The following is a 23,808-nucleotide window of genomic DNA, read 5'->3' on the forward strand; positions in this document are numbered from 1 at the left end:
ATGTGGTGGTTGCAGCCACTAAGAGTCTATTTGCAAGAGAGGAATTATTTGTATGTTTTTCATGTTGTAGGATGACACTTGCTCATAGAAGATGAGAGTTAGTATATTATTCATGTTGTATTACTTATAGAAGATAAGAGTTAGCAAGATTTCCCCTTAGAGATATTCCATTGGATTGTCATTGGTGAAATGTATAGTTTTTGTATGAGTTGCATACTCACATTTATCATATATCGATGGTTTCGAATTTTAACCAAATGTTTTTAATGTGAAATGAATTTTGCGATCCCCAACATGAGTTTCATACTTATTTCTCAAGTCAAAATTTTGAATTGTTACCTAATGTTTTCATATGAATAAATTTACATGAGTGGTTATGAATGTGTTTTGAACTGTAGATTGGTGATGAAGATAATGAGGTGGATGGTGATGCAAATTTTATTCGTGGTCCTCAACATGAACCTCATATTCTTCAATCACCATGAGGATGATAATTTAATTAAGAGAAGAAACCTACATTATAATGTATGAAGCGAGTGATAAGTTTGATGATTGGTTTATAATAATGGTGCTAATAAAGAACATGAGATGTATGCACATTGTCAAGTTGAAGAATGTGGCTACAAACTTCAAATTATGAAATTGCATCTACATCAATGCTTTTAGCAAGTTTTTTAATGATTCTACAAACATATTTTGAGTGGAACAATACTTCTAAATTGGCACTCTTTAAGTCAGTCAAAGCCATCCATTGCACGGATTTATTGTCATTCAAAGGAAATTTTCACTTTTTGAATTAAAAGCCCCTTATGTATGTATATTTTATGTAACAGCAGGCTATCTTACATATTGCTAAGTGACCCCCTTTGGCAGAAATGAACTGATCAACAATCGGAAGGGAATCCATTGAAACGGTTTATAATAGTGAAGATTTGGCACTACCTTTTAGGCAACCCATTTAATTTCTATGTAGACCACTGGGGTGTATGATATTTCTATCGATAATATGAAGCATAAACACTTAGAATATCTCCAAAACATGTTTCAAAATTGTCGAGAGACATGAATCTCCATCAACACCTACAAATGTATGCTCTGTGTGTTATTAGGAGTCTTACTAGAACACACAATGTTAAGCAAAAGCATCATGACCATGAAGTCAAAAATTGATGCTATACAATGAAAGAGCCAAATAACCTCAAAGTTAGTCATTTGTACGGTTTCTTAGTTTCTAAAGGCAATTCAAAAAAAAAAACTTTAGTGTAGCTAAACCCCTAAACTGGTAGGATAGGAAGCTCATGTGGAATGAAGAATGAGCCAAAATATTTCAGTTCTTACAAAAAATGGCCATAAAAGCCCCCACACTCGAGAAGGGAAACTAGAAGCTGATCTTTCATGTGCATGTGGACACATCCAAAATGATTAGTTAGACTAGGACTTGGATTTTCCTATCTACTATATGAGATGAATGTTCTCAATAGTAGAAATGAACTAATGAACAGCTGAAAGGGAAGCCCTTGAAATCGTGTATGGTGAAGATTAGGCACTACCTTTTAGGCAACCCATTCAACTTTCTATGTAGACCACTTGGGTGTCACATTCAATTATTGGTGTTCTTTTAACAGTATAGAGCAAATTTGTGAGTTAGATAATTTTCAATTTTGTAAGAATAAAGCGACTAGATGATTATCAAACTCATTGATCCATTTTGTATGTAGTATTGTATATTGTCGTGGTTGTTTTAAACTATCTTCAATAATGCTACATGACTTAGTATATATTTCTAGAATTTCAAGGTCATAGTGTTCTTCTACAATATCCATTTGCATGATAGGTTCATAGTGACCATTATTTTGGAGGTATCATAATATATAAGATTGCATGTGTGTTGTTTCCAAAAATGTACTCTTAAATTGAATAAGCTATTGAGTATGACCAAAATGTAGTGCTATAGTGCTTGTGTAATCCAATATAATATATTAGAGTCACTACACATTCCACCATTTGCAACTTGTATTCATACATATTAAAGATTGATCAATGGTGTTGATGTTGTGTATTGTCTTCAAGTAATCACGTGTCAAGTATACTTGAATAGTTTGTAATGCAATTGTACTATTTTGTGTAAGTTTTTTCTTCAATTTAAAATAAGTTTATTTTGTATTTTTTGGCTTGTGTATTGAAGTTTTAATGCATAAGAGATGCTATCAAAAAGAAAGTTTCCTATATTATACTTGTAATTTGGTAAAATTTTAGATCTTCTATCATATAATATGTTATCTATTTTAGATAGGTTTGTGCTTATAGTATGAGTAGATATCTCCAAGAGCTTTTTCATTGTTTTGTATCTCTTTACTTGGTTTTTTAATATTGTTAATAAGGATGCCGAGAACTTTCTATTAAAGAATCCTAGGCTACTATGGTCCTATAAGGCACTCGTATAAAAATTTCAATGTGCCCATGTTTTGAAACATAGCATAGTATGAAAGATTAAACATGTGATTGATTTTACAAGTATATTCAAGAAAATGCAAGCCATTGAGTATGACCAAACTACAATATTTATATCAAGTTCTTGTGCAATCCATTATAAGATTAGTGAGTCACCCCATAGTTCACCTTCTTTAGCACTTGTAGCTATTATTTTTAAACATTGAACCATACTATCAACATTGTTTATTGTCTTCTAGTAGTTGTATGTTAGATGTGTTTGTGTAGCTTTGAGTGCAGTTGCATTGCTTTGTAAAGTTTCTTTCTCAAATTTTAAGATAGGTTTTTTATTATTTACTAGATTGTGTGTAGATATTTAAGTAAGTAAGCAATGCTATCAAAAAGGAAATCTCCTATATGGTTTCCTACTCTATGTGATTGTCTCTACCTTAATATAAGATATAGTTTGCATTTCTTGTGCATAGTTCATGGTTAGATATCACTTTTCTTAGGATTGATTGAGTCTTCCATTTTTAGATTTATTTATTTATTTCCTTTAACAAACCTTGCTTTCTTTTTATTTAGCAATTATTGGTTAATAGTGCCCACTAGTATACTATATGTCATAGTATGTTAAATGCATTTTTCTACATTAGCATCCATATTTGTTTGAAGCAATTGTTGGCTTCTGGCATGTGACCAAAGTAATATGTTTTTTGGTAGCCATTTTGATGTCCAATTTAATACAAGGAAATCACCTTTTAGTCCACCATGAGAAATACTCTTACACATACAATAAACTATTCTTCTATGGTGTTCACATTATGTAGTTTGAAATTAAATTTTCATCAATATAAACATGTGTAGTTTGAGTTCGTAGCGTCTGAATGTTGGAATGTGAGTTGTAAGTTTTCAAGCCTCCATGCATATTTGTTGAGAGATAAATCTTCTACTAAGCAAAAAGGAAAGATTATTAAAAAGAGAATCTCAGTCTAAGTAATCATAATCTAAAATTCTTTCTAAATTGTGTTTCATTAATATCATGTCTAGATGTGTCACCACATTGCATGTATACGCGATGACATGGTTGCTACTAATGGTTCAAAAGGTCCTACATGTCTTAGTTTTTATATCATACAAAATTTATCAACAGACTTGGTATATGGTTTTAGGTGATGTAATTGAACAAGTGAAACCTCTTGCTAACTAATAAATACAAAAATGGTCACCCTATAGTCCATTAGTTGAAGCTATAATTTCACACAATAAAAGTATTCTTCTCTTCTATACACTTGATGCAAAGTTGAAAGTATATGTAGAGACAAGAAAGTGTGCATGCAAGTGCTTGAATCATTACTTTTTTTAATAAGGGCTATTGAAAAATTGTCGATTATAATTTGATGTATGTTTATAGTAAAATACTTAAAACCCATGAGGAAGCTTAAAGTATTAAGTAAACAATCACTAGGTACATATTTATAATGCATAGGATGATGTAAACCATGCATGTTCGAGCTTCTATCTATTGTATCCCTAACCTATAGGTGTATCTTGATTTAGAACCTACAAACAACACACAACCACCCAAAATACAAGCTACTTAAAACTGAGTTACATGAGTTGTGCTACATCATTGTTAAGCATCACAAGTAAATGGAATTGGAATTTTATTTTTATCATATATAAGCTATTATATATATGACATATGTTATAATTTGTATTATATATAGTATTTTAAATCATATTTATTTATATAAGTAGAAAAAATGATGAGTAAGCAAGTTTATTATTCTAAAAGTATACAATTTAATATTTTTTGAAATGTTACTTCAAATCAATAAGTAATGTGTTACATTTAATCACTCTTTTCCATTTTAATTTATATTTTTATACGACATCGTATCCAACAATGAAATTTGAATAACTCAGTTGAACACTTTGTTGAAGAAAAAAATTGTGCCCAAAAAATGCCTATGAGAAGATATCCTAGCGCTGCTTAGGAGGTGATTTACTTGCTATGTTGCAAAAATGGCCACCAATATCTTTTCCTTTGAATGTTTTGTTTTCATATGCACTATCATTGCATAAGGTGCAAGAAATCCTGATGAGATGTGATGAATATGTTTTGTTTAAGCTACACACAAATTCAGGCTCTCGTTTGCAAGTAATGGATCCAAAGTGTGATGGACATGATTTGATAGAATATACTACAAGCATGCAACAATTCTTTAGAGGTGTTGTAAGCTTGAGCAAACATGGAAGTTATTTGAGGTGCTATAATGTTGATTATGCTTCTAATGAGCACACTAGTTTGGTGAATGAAACACAATGGAAAGGTAAAGAGGACACCCTCTATAGGCACACTCACGCAAGACATTGGAAGATTGGTATGTAAACATCGTGGTGAGACATTCAAGTGTGTTGCTTATGTATCCCACTCATTTCTATTGCTTGCCCCATGACGAGTGAGTGGCCATGACAAAAATTACTAGATGTGAAATTTACATGGGTTTGCATGACCACCCCATGGAACTAGAGATCTCAATATTCAAAAGCAACATCCTAGAGGACATAGTCTCAATGTGCACTAAGCTAGCTCCATATGATTCATGTAAGGATATCGAGATGTGAGAAACATGAGACATATTGATGGATATGTTGCTTGCTATTGAGGGTGTTGCTCATGATGAATTGAATGAGATAAGGTTTAATAAAGTGCTTGATACACTAATTCTATAGTGCCATAGTAGGAATCTTCAAACATATGTTCAATGAGCAACAAAGGATTTTTCCATAGGCCTTGACACAATTGAATCATTAAAATAAAGGTGTACTTCTCCTTGCTTGCGAATCATATTGTTGGAGGAGAACTCTTCCAAATTTTAATGCAATAGATATGCCATCAAATCCATTTAGTGCTTGAGTAGATACACTTCAAGCATGAGTCGAGAGTGATAGAGAGAGGAGTGTGAAATATGAGGAGCATAACCTGCATAATACCTCATATATAGAGTAGCCCGTAGGATTTTGGTAACATTTATATAAGCATAGCAATTTGCTCAAACTATTTGTTAGTCAAATTGATGATCTTGAGATATTAACTCTTTCTTAGTACTTTCTTAGAGTCAAACTATTGATGATGTTAGTCAAACTATTTATTAGTCAAATTGATGATGTTGAGATATTAAATCTTTCTTAGAGACACTTGATCCTATGAGAGCATTGTGTTACATACAAGTGACCCCATAAATAAACAACACAAAAGTCATCTCCATAATGACATCTTGTGCGTGCATGCACATGCATGTGTGTATGCGTGTGCACATGTGTGCATGTGTGCGCGTGCGTGCATGTGCACCTACATGTGATCGTGTGTGTGCTTGCATGCGTACGTTTGTGTGTGTGTGCGCATGCACCTTGGAGAATGTCATGAAGGGTGGCCAAGAGGCATACTAGAAGTATAGAAAGGAGTTGTAACCTGCCACAAGCTGTGAAATCTTTGAAGTTCATAATGGACAAAGATAAACCTCACGACTTAATCAAGCACAGAGCTAACCATTAGGTACCTAAATAAGCAAGGCAACAAGGTAGCAACCCACAGATTATGAGCGAAGGTTATGAAGGAGCCACATATAGTATGGTGCAAATGGAATGGAAGGTTGTAGTGGGCCGAGACTTAACACGAAGACAGTCAGAAAAGGCACCATGAAGGCCAAGCAGGATACCACATCAAGGAGTAGAGAACAACAAGAAGAAATTCTATGGAAAGGGAATCTGAGCAAGAGGGCGTTTGTCAGTTTATACGTATCCATGATGCCGAAACAAAAGGGGCTAAGCAGGGTTCATAAGATGAATAAGGGGGGAGTGAGCTAGCCAAGGTCATGAGGCTAGCTTGACATATGAAGGCGAAGATGGACTTGAGAGGCATAAAGTGGGGGCATTAGGTGGCAACTCGCCAACTCAAGGCAGCAACGACGAATGAAAAAAGCATAAGTAGAGATCACCACCGGCCAGATGAGAGGATAAGGGAGACAAATGAATGGGAGAGGCAATGAGCAACGTTAACACGAGAAGGAAACATAGAAGGAGCTGACGAGAAGAGGAGTGACGAATTAGGAATAGGGAGTAGCGAATTGTTATTGAGAAGGTAACCCAGAAGAAGGGACTAATAGGAATGAGGGTTGAAGGAGAACTCTAGGAGGTGACCACAATTGAGTCATCCATGCAGTGAAGACATACCGAGTCCACAACAAAGCAATTAACAAGACGTAGTAAGCAAAGGTAAAGGAGAGAACGAAGCCCTGAGAACTTGCCATAGCATGCAGCCGGCTTGAAGCAGTTTCCACAAATGTAGTGGAAGGGTTTGATAGTGACTCTACTTGAAAACTGTCTGCAAGTGAATGATCATGGTCATGAGGATTGTAGAACTTATAGATCCTCCACCGAAAGTGTGTCATAATTTCACCGCTTGTAAGGTTGGCCAACCATGCGGATGCATGCGCCATTTAATGTCACCATTGCTTATGGATAATATATATACTTTCTTACTTTTTTCAACAAATTAGTAGTTTTATTATTTGATAATTAAGCTCTTAGAGTACATGCTATTAGTAAGCGCATAATTTTTCTCATATAGACTATACTTAGCTTGTATTATCATAGATACAAGGGGTGACAATATATATACCATACTACTTAAGGTCCCTAGCATAAAAATATCATTAATATTATTAATATTTAAATCACAGGGACAATCAATGTAACTAAAGCAAGTCGAAGAAAACAAGCTAGATGAGTTAGGTTGGAAAACCAAATTCTAAGAGGGGGAGAATGTATCTAAGAGAGTGGGAAAAAATTAAACAACATAAGTGAGGGGGGTGAAGAGGGGGGGTTGTTGTAAATTAAGCTCACAATTGATGATAAGTCACAGAGAGAGAGAGAGAGAGAGAGAGAGAGAGAGAGAGAGAGAGAGAGAGAGAGAGAGAGTCTTATCAATGTGCTATCCTAACTACTCCATTCATTCTTGTACTTAGCAGGGTGTTATTGCATTCGAGACTAAAAGATCCAAGTTTATCTAAATCTTTTTTGGTGAAAAAGGAGGAAGGGTAGGAATGATAGCTGGTGAATACTACATGTGCCACCATACACGCCTTCACAATAGTGTGTTAGGAGAACTTGTGAGAATCAGTTAAGCTTAGCTCTTTTGCTATAATATGTACCTGCATTCTCTGACATAAAATAATGTGGATTTAGACAAGGTTTTGCAGTAAGGAAAATAGAGATAAACAAGCTAGATGATATGAAGCAGAGAGGGACTATTCTATGGGGCTAATTTACAGCTTCTTGCCTTTTATTCCTTGAGAAGGAACCCATTTTCTAGCTCTAATCTAGAAGGATGAGGTTGAATAGCAAGACATTTTTAGATTGATTCCTTCCCCAACCAGAATTAGTCCATAAGGAGCCAGCAAGGGAGTTTGAGAGTACGCTATACTAGGTTTCTAAAGACCCGCGGAGTCTCTTGGGCTGGCAAACCCAATGCTTACTAAAATACATCGAATAAACAAAAGAAAAAGAAAACAAGAAATAAAGAAGAACGACCGAAGGTTACTAAGCAAAAATAAACAAGCAAACCAAGAGACAAAATCTTCCAGAAAATAGGAATAAAGTCTCTCTCTCTCTCTCTCTCTCTCTCTCTCTCTCTCTTTTAAAACATAAAAACCTAAATGGACCCTTTACACTTATGTACCGCTTCCTACAAAGATGCAAAATTGCATTCCTAACTTAGAAAGCACATGTATACTCAATAAAACTCTCTTGAAACTAAAAGAAAAACGAGCTATTCAGCTCCCTGCTTTTTGTTTTCATCTTATGTTCAATCATTCTAAACATGCCTAAGGCCGATACACCATAAACAAAAGACTTCATATCTAAGATTGTGCGTACTTTTTTCATTATTTTTCTTGGATTATACCTCGTGTATTAGTAAAGGAATCAAATTACTAAATTGAGTGATAAAAGACTCCTTAGTTGTACAAAGGTGGAAAAATCTATGTAATTGGGAAAAAATGACTCCATATTTTGCCAAATAAAAAATGTTTGAGTCAGTGAGGCATTTTTATAATGTGTAAACCACTATATCTAGGTTGTTCACATTTATTATATATATCAACCTTTAAACCTATGGTAGATCGAGAAAGCCTAAGATCTAAGAAAACACAAGAATCCCCTCTTGAAGTGTAGTTCAGTTTACAAGAGTCACGAGGATAGATTCCTTCTCCAAAAGCACACACATCTTTGTACATAAAGTCTTGAAAGTGTGGAACATCTGGTACAAATAGATCATCTATAAAACACCTAACTTGGCTAAGCTTATGTAAAATGATAAGGTAGGTATTGATAGAAATAAGACACTGCAAAAACTCAAATTCATAAGTGAAAAGATAAAAGTTTGCTAAAAAGGTAGCACAATTAGTGCCCATGCAGCCATCCATGACTCTACACTTCATATCTACCTAAGTAATGCTTCACCCTACCCACCAAGCCATTGTCGCTCAAGATGTCTTGCTATAGAAACTTTTGAAGCGTGATGTGGAAAATCATCACACACTCGACAGGATAGTCTTGCCAAGTGAATTGTGGGTTGTATTGCTTCCCTATTGCTTCACGAGTCCTTCAAGGTCATCTAACTCTAACCATCGTGTGTCTGTAACCTCATCAATTGTCAACTTCAAGAATATGTGTGGTAGGCCGCACTTATCGACCATTGTCATTAGATCCTACAGGTTCCTGCAATGCCAAGAGGGCAATCGCCAAGATTTCAAACTTTAATATGTCTCGCATTAATTGCTCGCTTGTCACGTTTGGTCTTTCTTGATGCTTGCACTTGATATATCTTTGTAAAATAGCAGTTTGTGTCCCATTGGCCATCCCAAATGTCTGGCAAACCTCGTACATTAGCAGTAGGTATGCTTTGTATAGTGTGAATAGCAAGAAGAATGTCAAAAATCTTCATTTGTAAATACACATGAAAGAAGAGTCAGCCATCATGTCTGCCATGCCCAAAAGGAAATAGACATGGAAAAAGCAGGCTCTTAATCATCCACTACTGGCTTTAATCATGCCATTTTGTGTTGCAACAACGACTTCTCGTTCCATCAAAGTTGCTTTTATACATATTATTGTCCCAACTTCTCTGGTTGCTAGCTTGGAAAATTGTGACTTATTGGGGATGTTGTCAACACGCTCTAATATTGACAGATAGTACCCCTCATGTGTACTACCCGTTGCTTCAAATAGAGAATCGACAGAGTGTTTTTCTATAATTTCTATGATAACTTAGGATGAGAAAATGTTGAACCCTAGCCTTGGATGAGGCCACTTGAGCATTGCCTTGGATCAATTTAAGAGCCGGTTCAAGGCGAGGTTCAGAGATATGATGTTTTTAGTGCCGAACAAGAATTCTTCACCTCTTCTCGATTCCAACAGATTAAAGCATTATCCAATAATGACCTTGATGGCAAATGAGCGCATCGCTCTTGTTATATATAGACTCACATCCAATATCGACAACATCTACATGTGGAAGACATTTGCACAAAGAATGGATTGTATGTACTAGGCCTCATAAGGAACAGAGTATAACTTTTGAAATAAGTGTGATATACATGCCTTGCAAATCATATATGTTGCTAGTTATCCATGCAATTTCTCAACGTGTACGTGTAGCAAGACATTCGAGAAGCAATGAGGAGGGACTAAGTTTGATTGCCACACACTGTCAAATTGCATAAGTTTTTTGCTTTTCCCAATCCCAAGCTCGCATTTACCACATGATGCACATAATTGTAGCCTCTTAATGCATTGCGAGCAGTCATTATTGTAATCCTTTAGCATTGTATCGAAAGACCTAGGCTATTGTTGATGGCTCTAGTTTGCATTGATTCTTGTGAAACGTCCTACTTATAGCTAGGAGTCATTTCTTTTTTTTGGGGGCAAATATGGATTATATTATGATCATTAGCTTTGTAAAGAAGTTTCAAATGAACAAAATTCTCCTCTCTAGCTAGAAGTCATTTCTTGATAATCCTCATGTTTTCATGATACTAAATGTATGTCCCATGCACCTATCACAAGATGTGAGTCTAGTAGTAAATTTTTGCATTAGAATAAAGAAAGATTATCTGAGAACAAACTTGAAATAACGTAGCTAGTCTATGCCTTATGGAAATTGTAAATCAATTGAAGATTCTCTTACTTGAAAATTATGATTTTTTAAATTATTGAAAGTTGAAGAACAAAAATACCTAGCTATGAAATAAGTAGGCAATAGCAAGCTACAGCAAACAAGGTGTGTGTTTGTAAAACAATAGAGTTTTCTTCTTGTAAGTACCTCAAGACACAAAAGAAAAGGCATTTAAAATATGTTAAAACAAAAGGCAACAAAGAACAAGAAATAAAAAATATTTATATGATAATATATAATATATTCCCCGTGCATTGAGATTGAGAGCATCAAGAATATTAGCATCGAGATTGAGTCTCACAAATATATAAGAGATTGACATATTGCTGGAATGTCAACGGTTGTATTTGTATTGCAAGTCCAACATTGAAATTCTTGTATGCACCAATGACATAGGTCTCTTTCACTTTCTGCAAAGATGCAAAAATTTCATTCAAAATAAAAGGCACATAAAAATAATGTGTCTATTACTATTGAATAACAAAATATTAGTCTAGCTTTTATCAAGGCTTCATATATGAATTACTATATTGATTAATGCAATCCAAAGTGAATTTTTTTAAGGATATGTCTATGAAAAAATATATTCTGTTTTGTTAGTCATTCAAGAAAATATGTTTTTGCTTTTCACATACAAGGAAAATCAAAATTTTGATTTGAGTTATAGAAAGTTTTGCGGGCAAATCGCTTTGCTTCTTTAGGAAATTGGATAAAGCAAGCTTCAGCCCAGAATTTGTTCTACTCTTTTTGTCATTCAGGTACACAGACATATAATATGATTTTTACATGCAAGGAAAATCAAAATTTCCTTCGCCATATAAGTGTAACAATTCAAGATAGGATCATGGGATCCACTTTGAGTTTTTATTGTGAGCCTTTACTCCATATTAAAACTTCATCTTTCTCCTTTTTTGTATTTGAAGCTTATTTTTATTAGTAGACTTCTAGGTATTCTTTGAAGAAGGCTTATTTTGATTAGTGGACTCCTTCTACCCACACAAAGTAGACTTACTTTTTGCCAAGAGCATTCTTGTAGCAACTATGCTTTGTCTCCAAGAAATGCACAAAGAGCCTCAAAAAGCACATCCATCCATGGGTTCTAACACATTTGCGCTACAGAAGGAATAGGCATTACAATGTACTATAAACCTGACCTCCAACTCAAAAGCAAGAGCTACTACTTCAACAAATGTGTTGAGTCCATGCTCACAATATTCCACTTCTTTACATTATGAGCCATAACAATACTTAATGTATATAGATCACCTAAAGCAAGTACAAACGTCCCTCTTCATGCACTTCAACATTGACTACCCCCAAGCATGACAAAACTCCCTCAATTAATGATCAATCACAATATGGAACAAATCATTAACACACACACAATGATCCATGGCTCCATTGTAGATCATATTTGGAAAAACACTTTCCAAGGAAAAAGCAAATACGGAACAAACTTCATATATTGGTAAGATCACTCACTAGTGTACACTCCACTATAAGTAAGATCAACACAACATTCACTTGAGCACAACAAAATTCACCTTGGTAGGCCTATTGAATGTAATTCATCTTGCTTCAAAAAGAAAACAATGAATCATGGGTAGCTACAAGCCATTTTCCTCTTAAAAATGCCAATGAATATCAAGGTTGGGGGGAGGCATTTGACTGGGATAGACATGAGGAGAAATTGATCACAATGCCATTTTGTGGGAAATCAAAGGGGAGGTTGGAATCAAAAACACTGATGGTCAGCTTGCACGAGCATTTTCTAGGTCAGGAAGATATCACACTTCGATGAGCAGTTGGGAGGTCGCAAGGTAGTTGGTTAGCAACATCTTGTCCAAGAAATTTCCACCAGTCTGTAACCAAGAAATTGTGACTAGAGTGCTTTTTTATCTCACAAGAACTAGGAGATACCACATATCAATCATTAGTCATAGGATGCAAGTAGAAGGAGGCTCATTTAGACATGTGTTAGAGATTGTTCCAATTTGTTGTTTCCATCAATCTCAAGAATGCTTACATAGAGTCTAGTACATTTGTTTTTTATGACTTCCTAATGGAGAAAGTGCAACTAGAGAAACCATTGAGGTCTAGTAGGAAGGAGGAGATGCCACGTGTTGATCATTGGTTAGAGGATGTAAGTAGAAGGAGGCTCATCTAGACATGTGTTGCAGACTAGTCATAAGAATGCTTGTGTGGAGTTTGGTAGATCCATTTTCCATAGCTTCCTAATTGGAAAAGTGCGACTACAGCATTTTCCTGGCTATTGGGGTCACATGGGAAGTTGGAGATGCTACATGTCAATCATTGGCTAGAGGATGCACATAGAAAGAGGCATTTAAACACGTGTTGCAAATTGCTTCCGTTTATTATTTCCATGAACCCTGAGATGCTTGCGGGCAGTGTGCAAATTTGTTGTGTGTTGAATGGGCTATACAAAGAGTTTCTTGTAGCCAAAAAGTTCTCCATTGGCTACAAATTGAGATATTAGTTGTATCACAATATAACATCCCAATTTCGAGAGCTTAAGATGGCCATAGAAGTTCTTCATGCTACTACACCATGTGAAGTATTTGTTGTACTTGTGCTCAAAAAAAAAAACAAGGGAAAGAAATGAATGACTTTAGTCATTCATAAGGCCTACCCAAAAGGTTGGAGGAGGAATTTTCAAAGATGCATCACAAAAGATGCTGGCGTGGAGGTAGGGAATAGGGGGGGGAGAGAGAGAGAGAGAGAGAGAGAGAGAGAGAGAGAGAGAGAGAGGGAGAGGGAGAGGGCAAGAGAGAGAGAGAGAGAGAGAGAGAGAGAGAGAGAGAGAGAGAGAGAGAGAGAGATGAGGCAAAATACATGGGAGTGAAAATAGTACATTATGCATCAACATTTAGATGCAATTTCCTTTGAGAACAAAATCATCACAAAGGGTAGGTTCACACCAGCCGCTCGCCCATGGAAGAGAGAGGAAAATGCCGCTCGGTCCATCAAGTTTTATGAAGAAAGACACCATTTAATTACATGAGTGAGAAATTGGAGTTCAGCTCACACTCAATGCAGCCAAGACCTTTCCCTGGGGCAATTAATCAAGACAAAGTCCAAATAAATTAGGCCATGAGTGAGAAATTGCAGTTTAGCTCGCTCTCAATGCAGCCAAGACCTTTCCCTTGGGCAATTAATCAAGACAAAATCCAAATAAGTTAGTCCAAATAAGTTTAATGAAGAAAGACACCATTTAATTACATGAGTGAGAAATTGCAGTTCAGCACGCACTCAATGTAGCCAAGACCTTTCCTTGGGGCAATTAATCAAGACAAAGTCCAAATAAGTTAGGCCATGAGTTGGAACCTAGAACATGTAGACAACAAGGAACTATATGTATATATATATATAGAGAGAGAGTTCTCAATGGGGACATACTAGCTCCATCTTACTTTATTCTTATTTGTTTTGGCCTAGGAGGCTAATTAATCTATGTTCATATGTTAATTTAAGCTTAATTTATTTTAAACATAGCTTAATCTAAGTCTAAGAGCATGCAATATTATGGGTATAGTAAGCTTTTGAAGAAAGGATTAGAACCCACAATCTTATCTTTCTCAATAGTGAGCCGTACCACTAAGCTATAGTGTGGTATAGCATGCCTATTGCTAACCATAATCTATATTTACTTATTTTTGAGATCCACGTGCCACTCAAAAGTTATACCACGTGGAGTGCAAGTAGATGCTCTCTTCTTCATTTTCCTTGCACTCTCCTTGCCACTTGGCATGCCTTCCCCTGCACTCAATCTGTTGCCGCCATCAATCCTTGGCTACCTACAAAAAATTCGCACCATATGGCTACCCGCTCCTCGAGTGCAACCCTCGCCATCAATACCTGGGAGTTGGCTACTTGTATGAAAATCCCTAGCTACGTCATACTCCTCAGCCCATCCTTGCTCTCATCTGGAAGATGGAAATGCCACCAGTTGAGGCTCCGTGATGCTTGATAGCTCCTTCGAACGTTGTACTAGCTGCTGCCTGAATCCGCGGTTTATTCGAAGCCACTAAATTGATTTTTTGAAAGATTCCTTAAAGTCCATGCGGAACGTCATTTTGTGTTTGATTGTTTTCTTGCAAAATTGCAAGTCCTTAACACTGATCGTGGTCTTCTAGAATTGTAGGGAAGGTTCGAGAGGCCTCAAAAAGGCTTCAAACTCTTGAACTTTTGGAGAGCGGTGCAACCGATGTACGGCTTTTGAAATTCTTGATTATATCAAGTGGTGAGCTAAACGTCACATGAAGCCTCATCCTCCATCCTCATACATGAAAGACTTCGAAACACCGGACCATCTTGGCATGGACAAGACTTTATCCCATGATGCAGAGGATAACATCGCTTGAAACCAAACCAACAAGAAACGTAAAACTTAACAGTTAGTAATGCAAGCTTTCGGAACAAGTTAATGAGATCTGCAATGAGCTTTATTCTAGTTTTTTGAGAGTTTTTCCTGATCACACGATGTGGATACACGTTTTTGAATGTGAGGATATGCTATTGCATGTTGCCAAAGGTTGGATTGTGAGGACGCATTTTTGTAAGAATGGGTGCGGGACAAGAGTTTCAAAGGCATCTATCTATACCTGAGCTATGTCGTAGTGCTTTTGAACCTTTGAGAAGTGTGATTCCCTCTGAGCTATTAGCAGGATGTCAAAGGCAAGAGTAGGACGCTGGAGACAAGGAAGAAGTTTTGGAACACGTTACTTTGGATAGTATCAAGTTGAAGAGAGTGTCAATATCTGGATCAGGGGGGAAGGATCTGAGAGCATGAGCGATGCTGATGCACGTTTGGGATGTGCTCAACAACAAAGAGATGGTTGTTGATTTAAATATGGGAGGAGGCTTAAGTATCAATGAGAACCATGGCTAGAAGGAGGAGAGCAAGAAGCTAGAGGTGGAGGACGAGAAGATGGAGATGGAAGGGGAACAATGGACTCCGACTACTGCTCTTTGGACGTCCCTCATCTCTAGCATGGATGGACAAGACGTCCTTGGGTTCTAACAAGAAATCTCTTGAATTGAATCTTGATGTAGCAAATTAACGCTCGAGCAGTTGGGACTACTTTGCATGTGAGGATGACATTATTCGAAGATTTTCTCTAGATGGAATTCCATAGATCACAAAGAGAGTCTACGGTAAAGATAACTGAGTCATTCGGAGGTTAGCATCAACTATTGTTTACCTTGCTTTAGAATCGGAAAACCATGGTGCATTATGTAATGTTGAGATCCTTTTTGGTCTTGGAGTATTTGATGAAATGTTGATAACGAAAGTCATTGGATTCACATGTGCCAAATTATTTTACTGATCTTTGACTTTGGTGAATCTATTCGTGGAGAAGTATCACCTTGATTTCCGTGGCTTTGCCACAGGTTTTCATACTAGTATTATAAATGGTCCCTCTTCCCCTTCCCCCTTTAGGAAGTCCCTTCTTTTTAATACCCCTTCATAATTGATCATTGAACCAAGGATAGTAGCGTTACATACGTACTTGCTGGTTTTAAGGCTGCATCCGACTGCAGAAAGCCCATGCCTGTCTTTCTCCGCAACGCTTGCATGTGCATGCTTTCTCCACGCTTTTCGCAGTTTTAACCAAAAACCGAGTTTGATCCTGAGTCAAAATGAACGCTAGGGACCTTCATAAGTGGTCGTTCCACCTCTCCCCAATCTCACGTGCATCCCTCTTTTAAGGCCCGCTACCGTCCACTATCGTTTAATTGAAACTACTCGCGTCCCCCATTTATCCCTTACTTTTAATCCATCAATTTTGTTTGAAAGTTCTCCAGGGCACTTATTAGAGTAGAATGTGAGGCAAGTATCAACGTTGTTGGTGGTGGGTTGATGGAGGAAAGCTCAGAGAAGAGGCGGGATAAGTTGAGGGCGATGAGGGAGGAGGCCATGGCAGGAGGAGGAGGAGGAGGAGGAGGAGGAGGCAGAGGCAGAGGCAGAGGCAGAGAAGAGGAGGAGGAGCAGCAGCAAGGTGCACAGTTTTCGCCTCTGGGAACGCCTCCCTTGTGCCCCTCTGAACCCCAGCTGCCGGACCATCCCACTCCCCGATTCGATTACTACACAGACCCGCTCGCTGCTTTCACCGGATCGCAGAAAAAGAAATTCCGCGGCTCTCCTGCTCCCTCTCATGCCTCTGCATCTTCGCTTTCCTCTGGCGTGCCCTCTGCTTATCATGGGTCTCCGTCCCTGCCGCGCCAGCTCTGGCAGCCCAATTTCTATACCCCTCCCGGCCCCTACGCCAGACCTAATCCTAGCTACGATTCTGGGTCTGGGTTTGGAAGTCCCCAGCCATCTTCTGCTCCTCATTCTTACCACAGTGCCGCTTTCTGTACGCCTTCTTTGCCTGCTCAAGAGCCCGCCACATCCCCTTCGCAAAGAACCGGAGTGAATGATAAGAAGTACAACGACTCAAACCCGAGAACTCCCGGAAGCAGCCCTGGTATGCGAGGAAGCTCTTGGGCGGGCTTGAACCGAAGTCCAGGCGGGAGGGGCAGTCCTGGAGGGAACAGGGATAATCGATTTCTGGGCAGGTCTGGGAGTAAGAACTTTCAAAAGCTGCATAGAACCGGGAATGCCAGTGCCAGGGATCATCCGGATCTTTTTGTAAAGAAATCAATGCTTATTGACCCTTGGAAGGATCTTGTACCTGTAAGGCTAGATGTTGATGATTTTAGGGTGAACAACTCTTCCCAACCTAGCGTTCTTAACACGCAGCAGGAGTGGTTGCCAAAGTCCATCAACGCCCAGAAGCCGAAACCAACAGACATCAAATTGAACACGGGTCGATCAGGTCCTAGCTTGGCGGAAAGCCTAGCAGCCTCGCTTGCTGATGCAGTGTCAGAAGAAGATGTCCATGCTAGTGTTAACACGACCTAATTGTTATGGGGTTAGTTTCTCTAGCTCGGGCAGGAAAGCTTATCGATATTATACTGGTAAGCCTCCAAGAATTTTCTTCATCGAAAGCCACTCTGGCAATTCGACTACATTTCTGTCTAAATCTCACATTTATAACATTCTGAAAGAATACGGGATGCGGTTTGTTGTGAATGAAAAGGTGTTGAAGTGCCTGGTGTGAAAGAGACACCTTTCCATGCTATGGGATGAGGTTTTGCTGGCATACTGCCTTTATGGATACATGACATTGATTTTGGAGTTCGAGGAGCTATTTATACATTGGTTTCTGTTACCTTGTTGGGGACACCTTTACCTTTTCAGAAAAAATATAGCTTCTCCAAAAGGTGAAATGGGAGGGAAACTGAAAAGCATGGGAGTCTTTCGCCATTCTCAATGCACATTTGCTTTTGGAGATTAACTAATAATTTAGGGCAGACTTTGTGCCGTATTCTACATATGTGCAGCTCCCAAGCCTAATTTGTAGGATATATTCTCTGTCATTTAGTGTGTGAGTTGCATTTACAATCCAATTGCATTTGTTGAGAGCTTAAGGGCCTGATGACTCTGCATGCCACGTTATCATTTGTTACCACATAAACGGGAGATTTCTAGAAAGTCTAATTTCTGCGAACGTAGAAATTTGTAGTGTGGGCTAGATGAGTCAACTCCCCACCTGTAAGTCCCCCACATGAGGAGGATAAGGGGGAGGAGTGGCACCTGGGAATGAGAGGATCAACACATGGGCAGAAGTCAGCATGCGATGTGGGCAGGTTTGGAATTGGATTGAGACGTGATGCAGGCAGCAGCATGGCTGCCACAGCGCAAAGCTGTAGCATGCCATGAGGGCAGCAGATGAGGCTCCCATATGGGCAGAGAACTGTACTCCTAGGGTTTGATTGGACCCGCCTGTTAGGGCAGATCAGTCTTATGGACTGCCATGGAGCTGGCCCGAGTGTGGGGCTGCTCATGGGCCCTGAACAAGGGACATAGGGCTGGCATAGGAGGCCCAGATATGAGGTTGCATAGCAGCTAGCTGCCGGTCAAGCGTCCCTTGGATTGCCGATCTGTATCGTTTTCTCAAGTTTTCTAATAGAAGGTTCTTTCCTCTGGGAAAAACGGAGGCGCACATATGGGGCAGACATGGGACATCAGAACCCAGCCAGATGCTGGTTTATAGGCCCCCACACAGGCTAAATTGGCCAGATTCAGAAGGGCTTGCCCATATAGCGGGCCCACGTGAGGGCATAAAGCAATCTCAGGAGCTTTGTGGTGCCATATGTCAGCGATGTGCTGCTGCTACATTTTGTAGCAGATTTTTAACTCGGTTTCTATCTCAATACAGCGTCCTTTTGGCTGTACATCTGAGTGTATCCTCTTCCAAATTTGAAGGGTCTCTATTAGTTGTGTGTTCATGACAGTGAAATAATGCTAACCACCGAACATATATCAACTAAGCTTCTCCCTCAGGTGTTTTTTAAACATAACACAACCAACATGGATCATGATTTGTAACTAATCCTAGTGGCTGCAGAACTTGTATGTAACGGGAGCCTCCAACTGCCTCATTATACATGGGGAGATCACAGTAGGAGTGTGAGACCAAATCTCCTCCTTGGCCTGCAAGAGTTGGTCATTTCCAAGATCCCTTGTGGGTCTGAGTGAAGCTGCCCTTTGTCATCCCTAAATCTTTGAAGCTGAGTCCATTCTGAGCACGGCCCCATCGTTTGGAAAAATTGATGTGTGCTCCTGTCACCCTGTTAGCCTCTGTCTTATGCATGCAGTCTAGCACACTCATGTCTGCCTTGGAGGTACGTCCCTCCTCCCCAAGCCTCGCTATGAAGGCCAAGTTACGTCTACAAGCCCACTTTCTCTCTCAAAGGACGTGCCTATGTCCTCATGCCTAAGCCTTCATTGCTGTACTAGTTGGGAGAGCCCTTGTTGCAAGTGTAAGACAATAGGGGAATGATCTAGCATCGTTGTGCATGCAAGGATACTTGTGGAGGCTCTCTCTTGTGTAAAGTCTTTTGAGCAGTTCATCTGTTGAAAGTCTAGGAATCAATGCCCTGGGCTTGACGCTACAGGTTACTGGGGTGTACTCTGTGCCACATATGCACAGTTAGTGGTCTGTGGTTATATAGACTTGCCAGGTGGAGAGTCTGTTGTAGGTTGGGGTCAATAGACAGGGGGGCTAGCCGCTACCTATCCCTATAAAAGGCCCCCATTGTGGGGGCAGTCTCTAGTTCAGTGTTGCAGCAGCCCTCTGTCTTTACCTCCTGCTAACCTCCAAGCCCCTGTTTCAATCACCAGACACCTCTAGGCCAAATTCCGATTGGTTTTCCAGCTTGTTGCTGCTGTTTTGGTGCCAGATTTCACCATGAATTGGAAGCAGATTTGCTAAATATAAGTGGGATTGTGAGTAAGGTGTGTAATCATTTATGCTGCATTGGTTGTTCCATACGCGATGTGATATGGGAGCTCAATTGGTTGCTGATTTTGCAAACTCCACTCTTCAAGGTTTCTTTGTTGTAGTTTTGATCTTCTGCATCTTCTGGAATCGATTTTGTTCTTGTTTTGGGCACCTGGAAGAGAAAAGTGGGAATTCGTCAATTGGCTGGACATCTAGGATTTGTTTAAGCCAGGAAATTCACAAAATCAGCATCTGGCAAAATTGCCATTTGCTAGAAACAGGCCCATATCAATTGTGATTTCATCCAAGGTCGTGTTCTGGTCACATCCAAGCATCATGTGGTATCACGATTCACAATTTGATAGATTCCTCTTTTTGGTTGATGTTTTTCACTTCTTGGACACAGCTTTTTGCTCCTAAGTTGACGATTTCATGTTAGAACTCCTGATCATCACTGTTGAGTTGATATTCTTGAGTTTTGACACCATTTGGCTTCTTGTTGATTGACTATTTCATTGCTGAACTGAGATTGAGGCTATGGATCAGTTTCTGTTGAGAAATTTGGGGGGATTTTCTAGTGCTTTCACCTAAATTCGATTGTGGGAATTGGATTCCTATTTCTTCTAATGTGAGAAGTGATTGTAAGAGTGTCTTTGTGGTAGGAGGATGAAGGAAGCATGAGGACTTCATTTTCAGCCTCCTTAGTTTTTGGAGAACCAGACTCTTCAAGAATGCAAATGTGTGCAATGTATGCAGAATTTGAATGCCAATTGGCCCTCCAATGGGGGAAGAGCACCCTTGTGAGAGTACTTGTTTCTCTTTTCGACCTACATGCAAGGTGGGAGAGCGAAGGCGGATGAATGCACGGTGAATAGAGAATACTACGTGAGATTCACAATGAAGGGTGATATACCCTTTCAATAATGTCCCTTGAGATTACTCAAGTGTCATCTTCCCATTTAGACCTACCCTTGACCTATGACCCATGCATCTACCATTCAATGCACTCCCCTTTACTATTGTTCCAAACACATGGGTGCACATCTTTATTAATAAAATAAATGTTACCTGTCCGAATTTGGTGCCGTTTGAAGCAGTGGCTCCAGCTTGACTAGCTAGCCCTATCCACGTTCCACTGCCATTACATTCGGTCGGTGTTCATCATAAATACAAATACATGTGATAGAGTTTCTAGGGTTATCACCCTCACCAAGTTTTGGCTACATAGACTTCATCTTTTGTTGTCCTATTTATGGAAGCATTGAAATTCCTTTCAACTATCAAGGAGTGGTTTTTAGTCTTATATTCTTATAGGATTTCATAGGTCTCTTCTAAATTTTAAAAAAACATTGTATTAAGATTTAGCATTATTGGAATACAAAAAATATGATAGGTGCTTGAGTTCTGGCAAGGGGTGATCCTTGTTCACACATCATGCGGCCTCATGTTTTTTGTGTTCCATTCTTTCAATTATTCTCAGTTTTAAGTTGTGTGATGAATGATGTTTGGTGGTATTAATTTTAAGTTAATGGTAAATTTCCTGTTTTAATTGCAGCATAGCATTACAACACTATAACAGGCCGTAGTATTCTTTTTGAAGCAAAAGAAAAATTATGCGAGTAACCTACAAAGTAGAAAAAGAGTGTGTACAAAAGGATCAAGCCTTCACAAGCGTGAAGAGAAGATTAGGAACGATGAAGCAGGTCATGGGTCAGGATGACCCTTTTAATACTTCTCATGAGGCTTAGTTAGTCTATGAAGTTATGCATGAAGGGTTCAAAGGCACCCGAAAGGATTGTAAAGACCCGTTCCCTCGAATGGTGTACCCATGGAGGTGGATGATATAGTGGATCCAATGCAATTATATGCTAATAATGCTATGATTATCTTATTCCCTGGCCAGTTGCTGTAGATGTGGAAAATTGGTTGACTTGTACTTTGGGTGGATGCTTTGTTCTAAAAGTTAATTATGAAGCCGAGGGGTTCTTTAAAGTGATAATGACAGATGAACAACACAAGGAAATGTTGCTAGAAATTTCTCCTCGTCATTTTGGGCAGCAAATGGTTCATGTTTTGCCTTGGTCTCTTAGATTGGACTACTTTGCTTTGATTCGGTTTGGGTTAAGGTGGTGGATTTTCCTCAATGCCTGTAAAATTTGTTGTTGAAAATCACAGCCTCCTTTCGCAAGGTGGTACATCCACCCAAGCATAATGGGAATTCAAACGTGCTTTGCATCGTGTGGGATATGGATGTCCCCATCCCATAATCATATTTAGTGAATGATTAATGTGGCCATGCGCAAGGCACTTTACAAGTTCAAATGGGGTCTTTTTGCAGGAGCTTGTTTTGAAGGCGAGAAATTTGGTCATAGGCCTTACATAAGATTCCACTTGAAGCTATGCTTGTTCCTATACCAACCAAGGATGCCCCTAGGACTTTTGGACTTAGTTTTTGTTGCTCAAGACAAGGGACATGCTGAGGTTGCTCCTGCCAAGAATGGTAATGCCCAACCGCCTCCTGTGGCTCAAGACAAAGCAAAGGAAAAGATCTTGAATGATGGTACTAGGAAAATTGTATCAGCCCGGATGCCACTTCTCCTTTTTACTTGGACATGTGCATACTCCACTGGGCACACCCCTATGGAAAACTCCAGTATTGGTATTACTTGGGCTACAGTAACTGTGAGTCGTATTTTGTTCCCAAAGGATGAGGTTGCTCTCTTATCTCCTGGCTCTCAGGAACATTCTTTGGATTCTGAGGCGGACATGCAATCTTGATTACTATGTGAGGATTCGTACAAACTTGTAAATTTGTAAATATGCTGCGAAAAGTTCAATGTGTGACATATAATGGAGGACTATTTGGGCTTATGTCAAGAGATTGCAACTCGATATAATGGGCCTTGCAAGAGTATAACCAGCATGGTTATGCAGGCCAAATAGGGCATTTTGTGATGATATGATGTTTCTTATGCAAGGGATAACTAGTTCTTGTGAAACATGCCCTTTTGCTAGTTGTTACGGGATTGTCCTAGCTCTCTTGCAATCTCACATGTTGATCATGATTTGCCTCCCTCACTTCCTCTTCCTCCTCTTTCAGTTTCTTTAACTTCCTAAGTTCCAAGAGTTTTTCAAGACTATAAAAGAAGACTTCTTTACCTAGAGAGACTAATGTCTCTAGGTCTTTTTTCAATAAGAGTTTTTGAAAAACTTTTCAAACTTCAATACGCCTTGGAAAACTTCTCTTTTGAGGATTTGAATCTAAATAAGCTCATTATATACAACTTAAACTTTGTTGGATCGCTTCTTAAACTAAAAGCTTCCTTTCAAAGCAAAGAACTTTATCTAAATAAGGAACTCTTGATTTGTATTTTTACTTCTCCTTCTCTTGACAAGGTAGGCTTGAACTCAATTTTGAAGTCTCCTAAGTAATGGATTCTCTCCCTCATTATGTGAGAAGAATTTGGAAGCGTCCAGTAGTAGCTTGAAAGTATGTAAAAACTTTAGGACAAAAGGCTTTCAGCTATGGAGAGATAGGTAACGGCTTTTAGAGCATTCACAATCTTCTATCCTTAGAGAACCTCCTTGTTATAAGCTTTATTAATGTTGATTTAGGACATGTAGTCACAGCTCATACTTCAATTTTGCTTTCTAGTGACTTAAGAGACCTTTTTGTGAAAGGCATCGAATTTCGATTGTACTCTTCAAAAGAGTCTTGCCTTTTAAAAGCTATTAATAAGGGAATCTCAAAGTTTGCTTTGCAAATAGATGAAAGTTTAGGAGTTC

At 38.7% G+C, this 23,808-nt stretch overlaps 1 protein-coding gene across 2 annotated transcripts; it reads left to right on the forward strand.

The window, feature by feature from the left end:
* The first annotated feature begins 16,464 nt into the window (after positions 1-16,464).
* Positions 16,465-22,480, forward strand: SIC (hydroxyproline-rich glycoprotein family protein). 2 transcript variants are annotated; one of them, XM_087396580.1, is made up of 2 exons: positions 16,465-17,653; positions 22,361-22,480. In XM_087396580.1, the coding sequence occupies exon 1, from the start codon at positions 16,554-16,556 to the stop codon at positions 17,595-17,597; it is 1,044 nt and encodes a 347-aa protein (XP_087252706.1). In that variant the 5' UTR covers positions 16,465-16,553; the 3' UTR covers positions 17,598-17,653; positions 22,361-22,480. The 2 variants fall into 2 exon arrangements, with proteins under 2 accessions (XP_087252706.1, XP_087252705.1); XM_087396579.1 differs by lacking the exon at positions 22,361-22,480 and adding an exon at positions 21,578-21,667.
* Positions 22,481-23,808: the final 1,328 nt, after the last annotated feature.

The sequence above is a fragment of the Dipteris shenzhenensis genome, chromosome 25 (assembly GCF_047967505.1).
Source record: "Dipteris shenzhenensis isolate YYH24624 ecotype China chromosome 25, Dip_SZ_1.0, whole genome shotgun sequence".
Taxonomy (NCBI): domain Eukaryota; kingdom Viridiplantae; phylum Streptophyta; class Polypodiopsida; order Gleicheniales; family Dipteridaceae; genus Dipteris; species Dipteris shenzhenensis.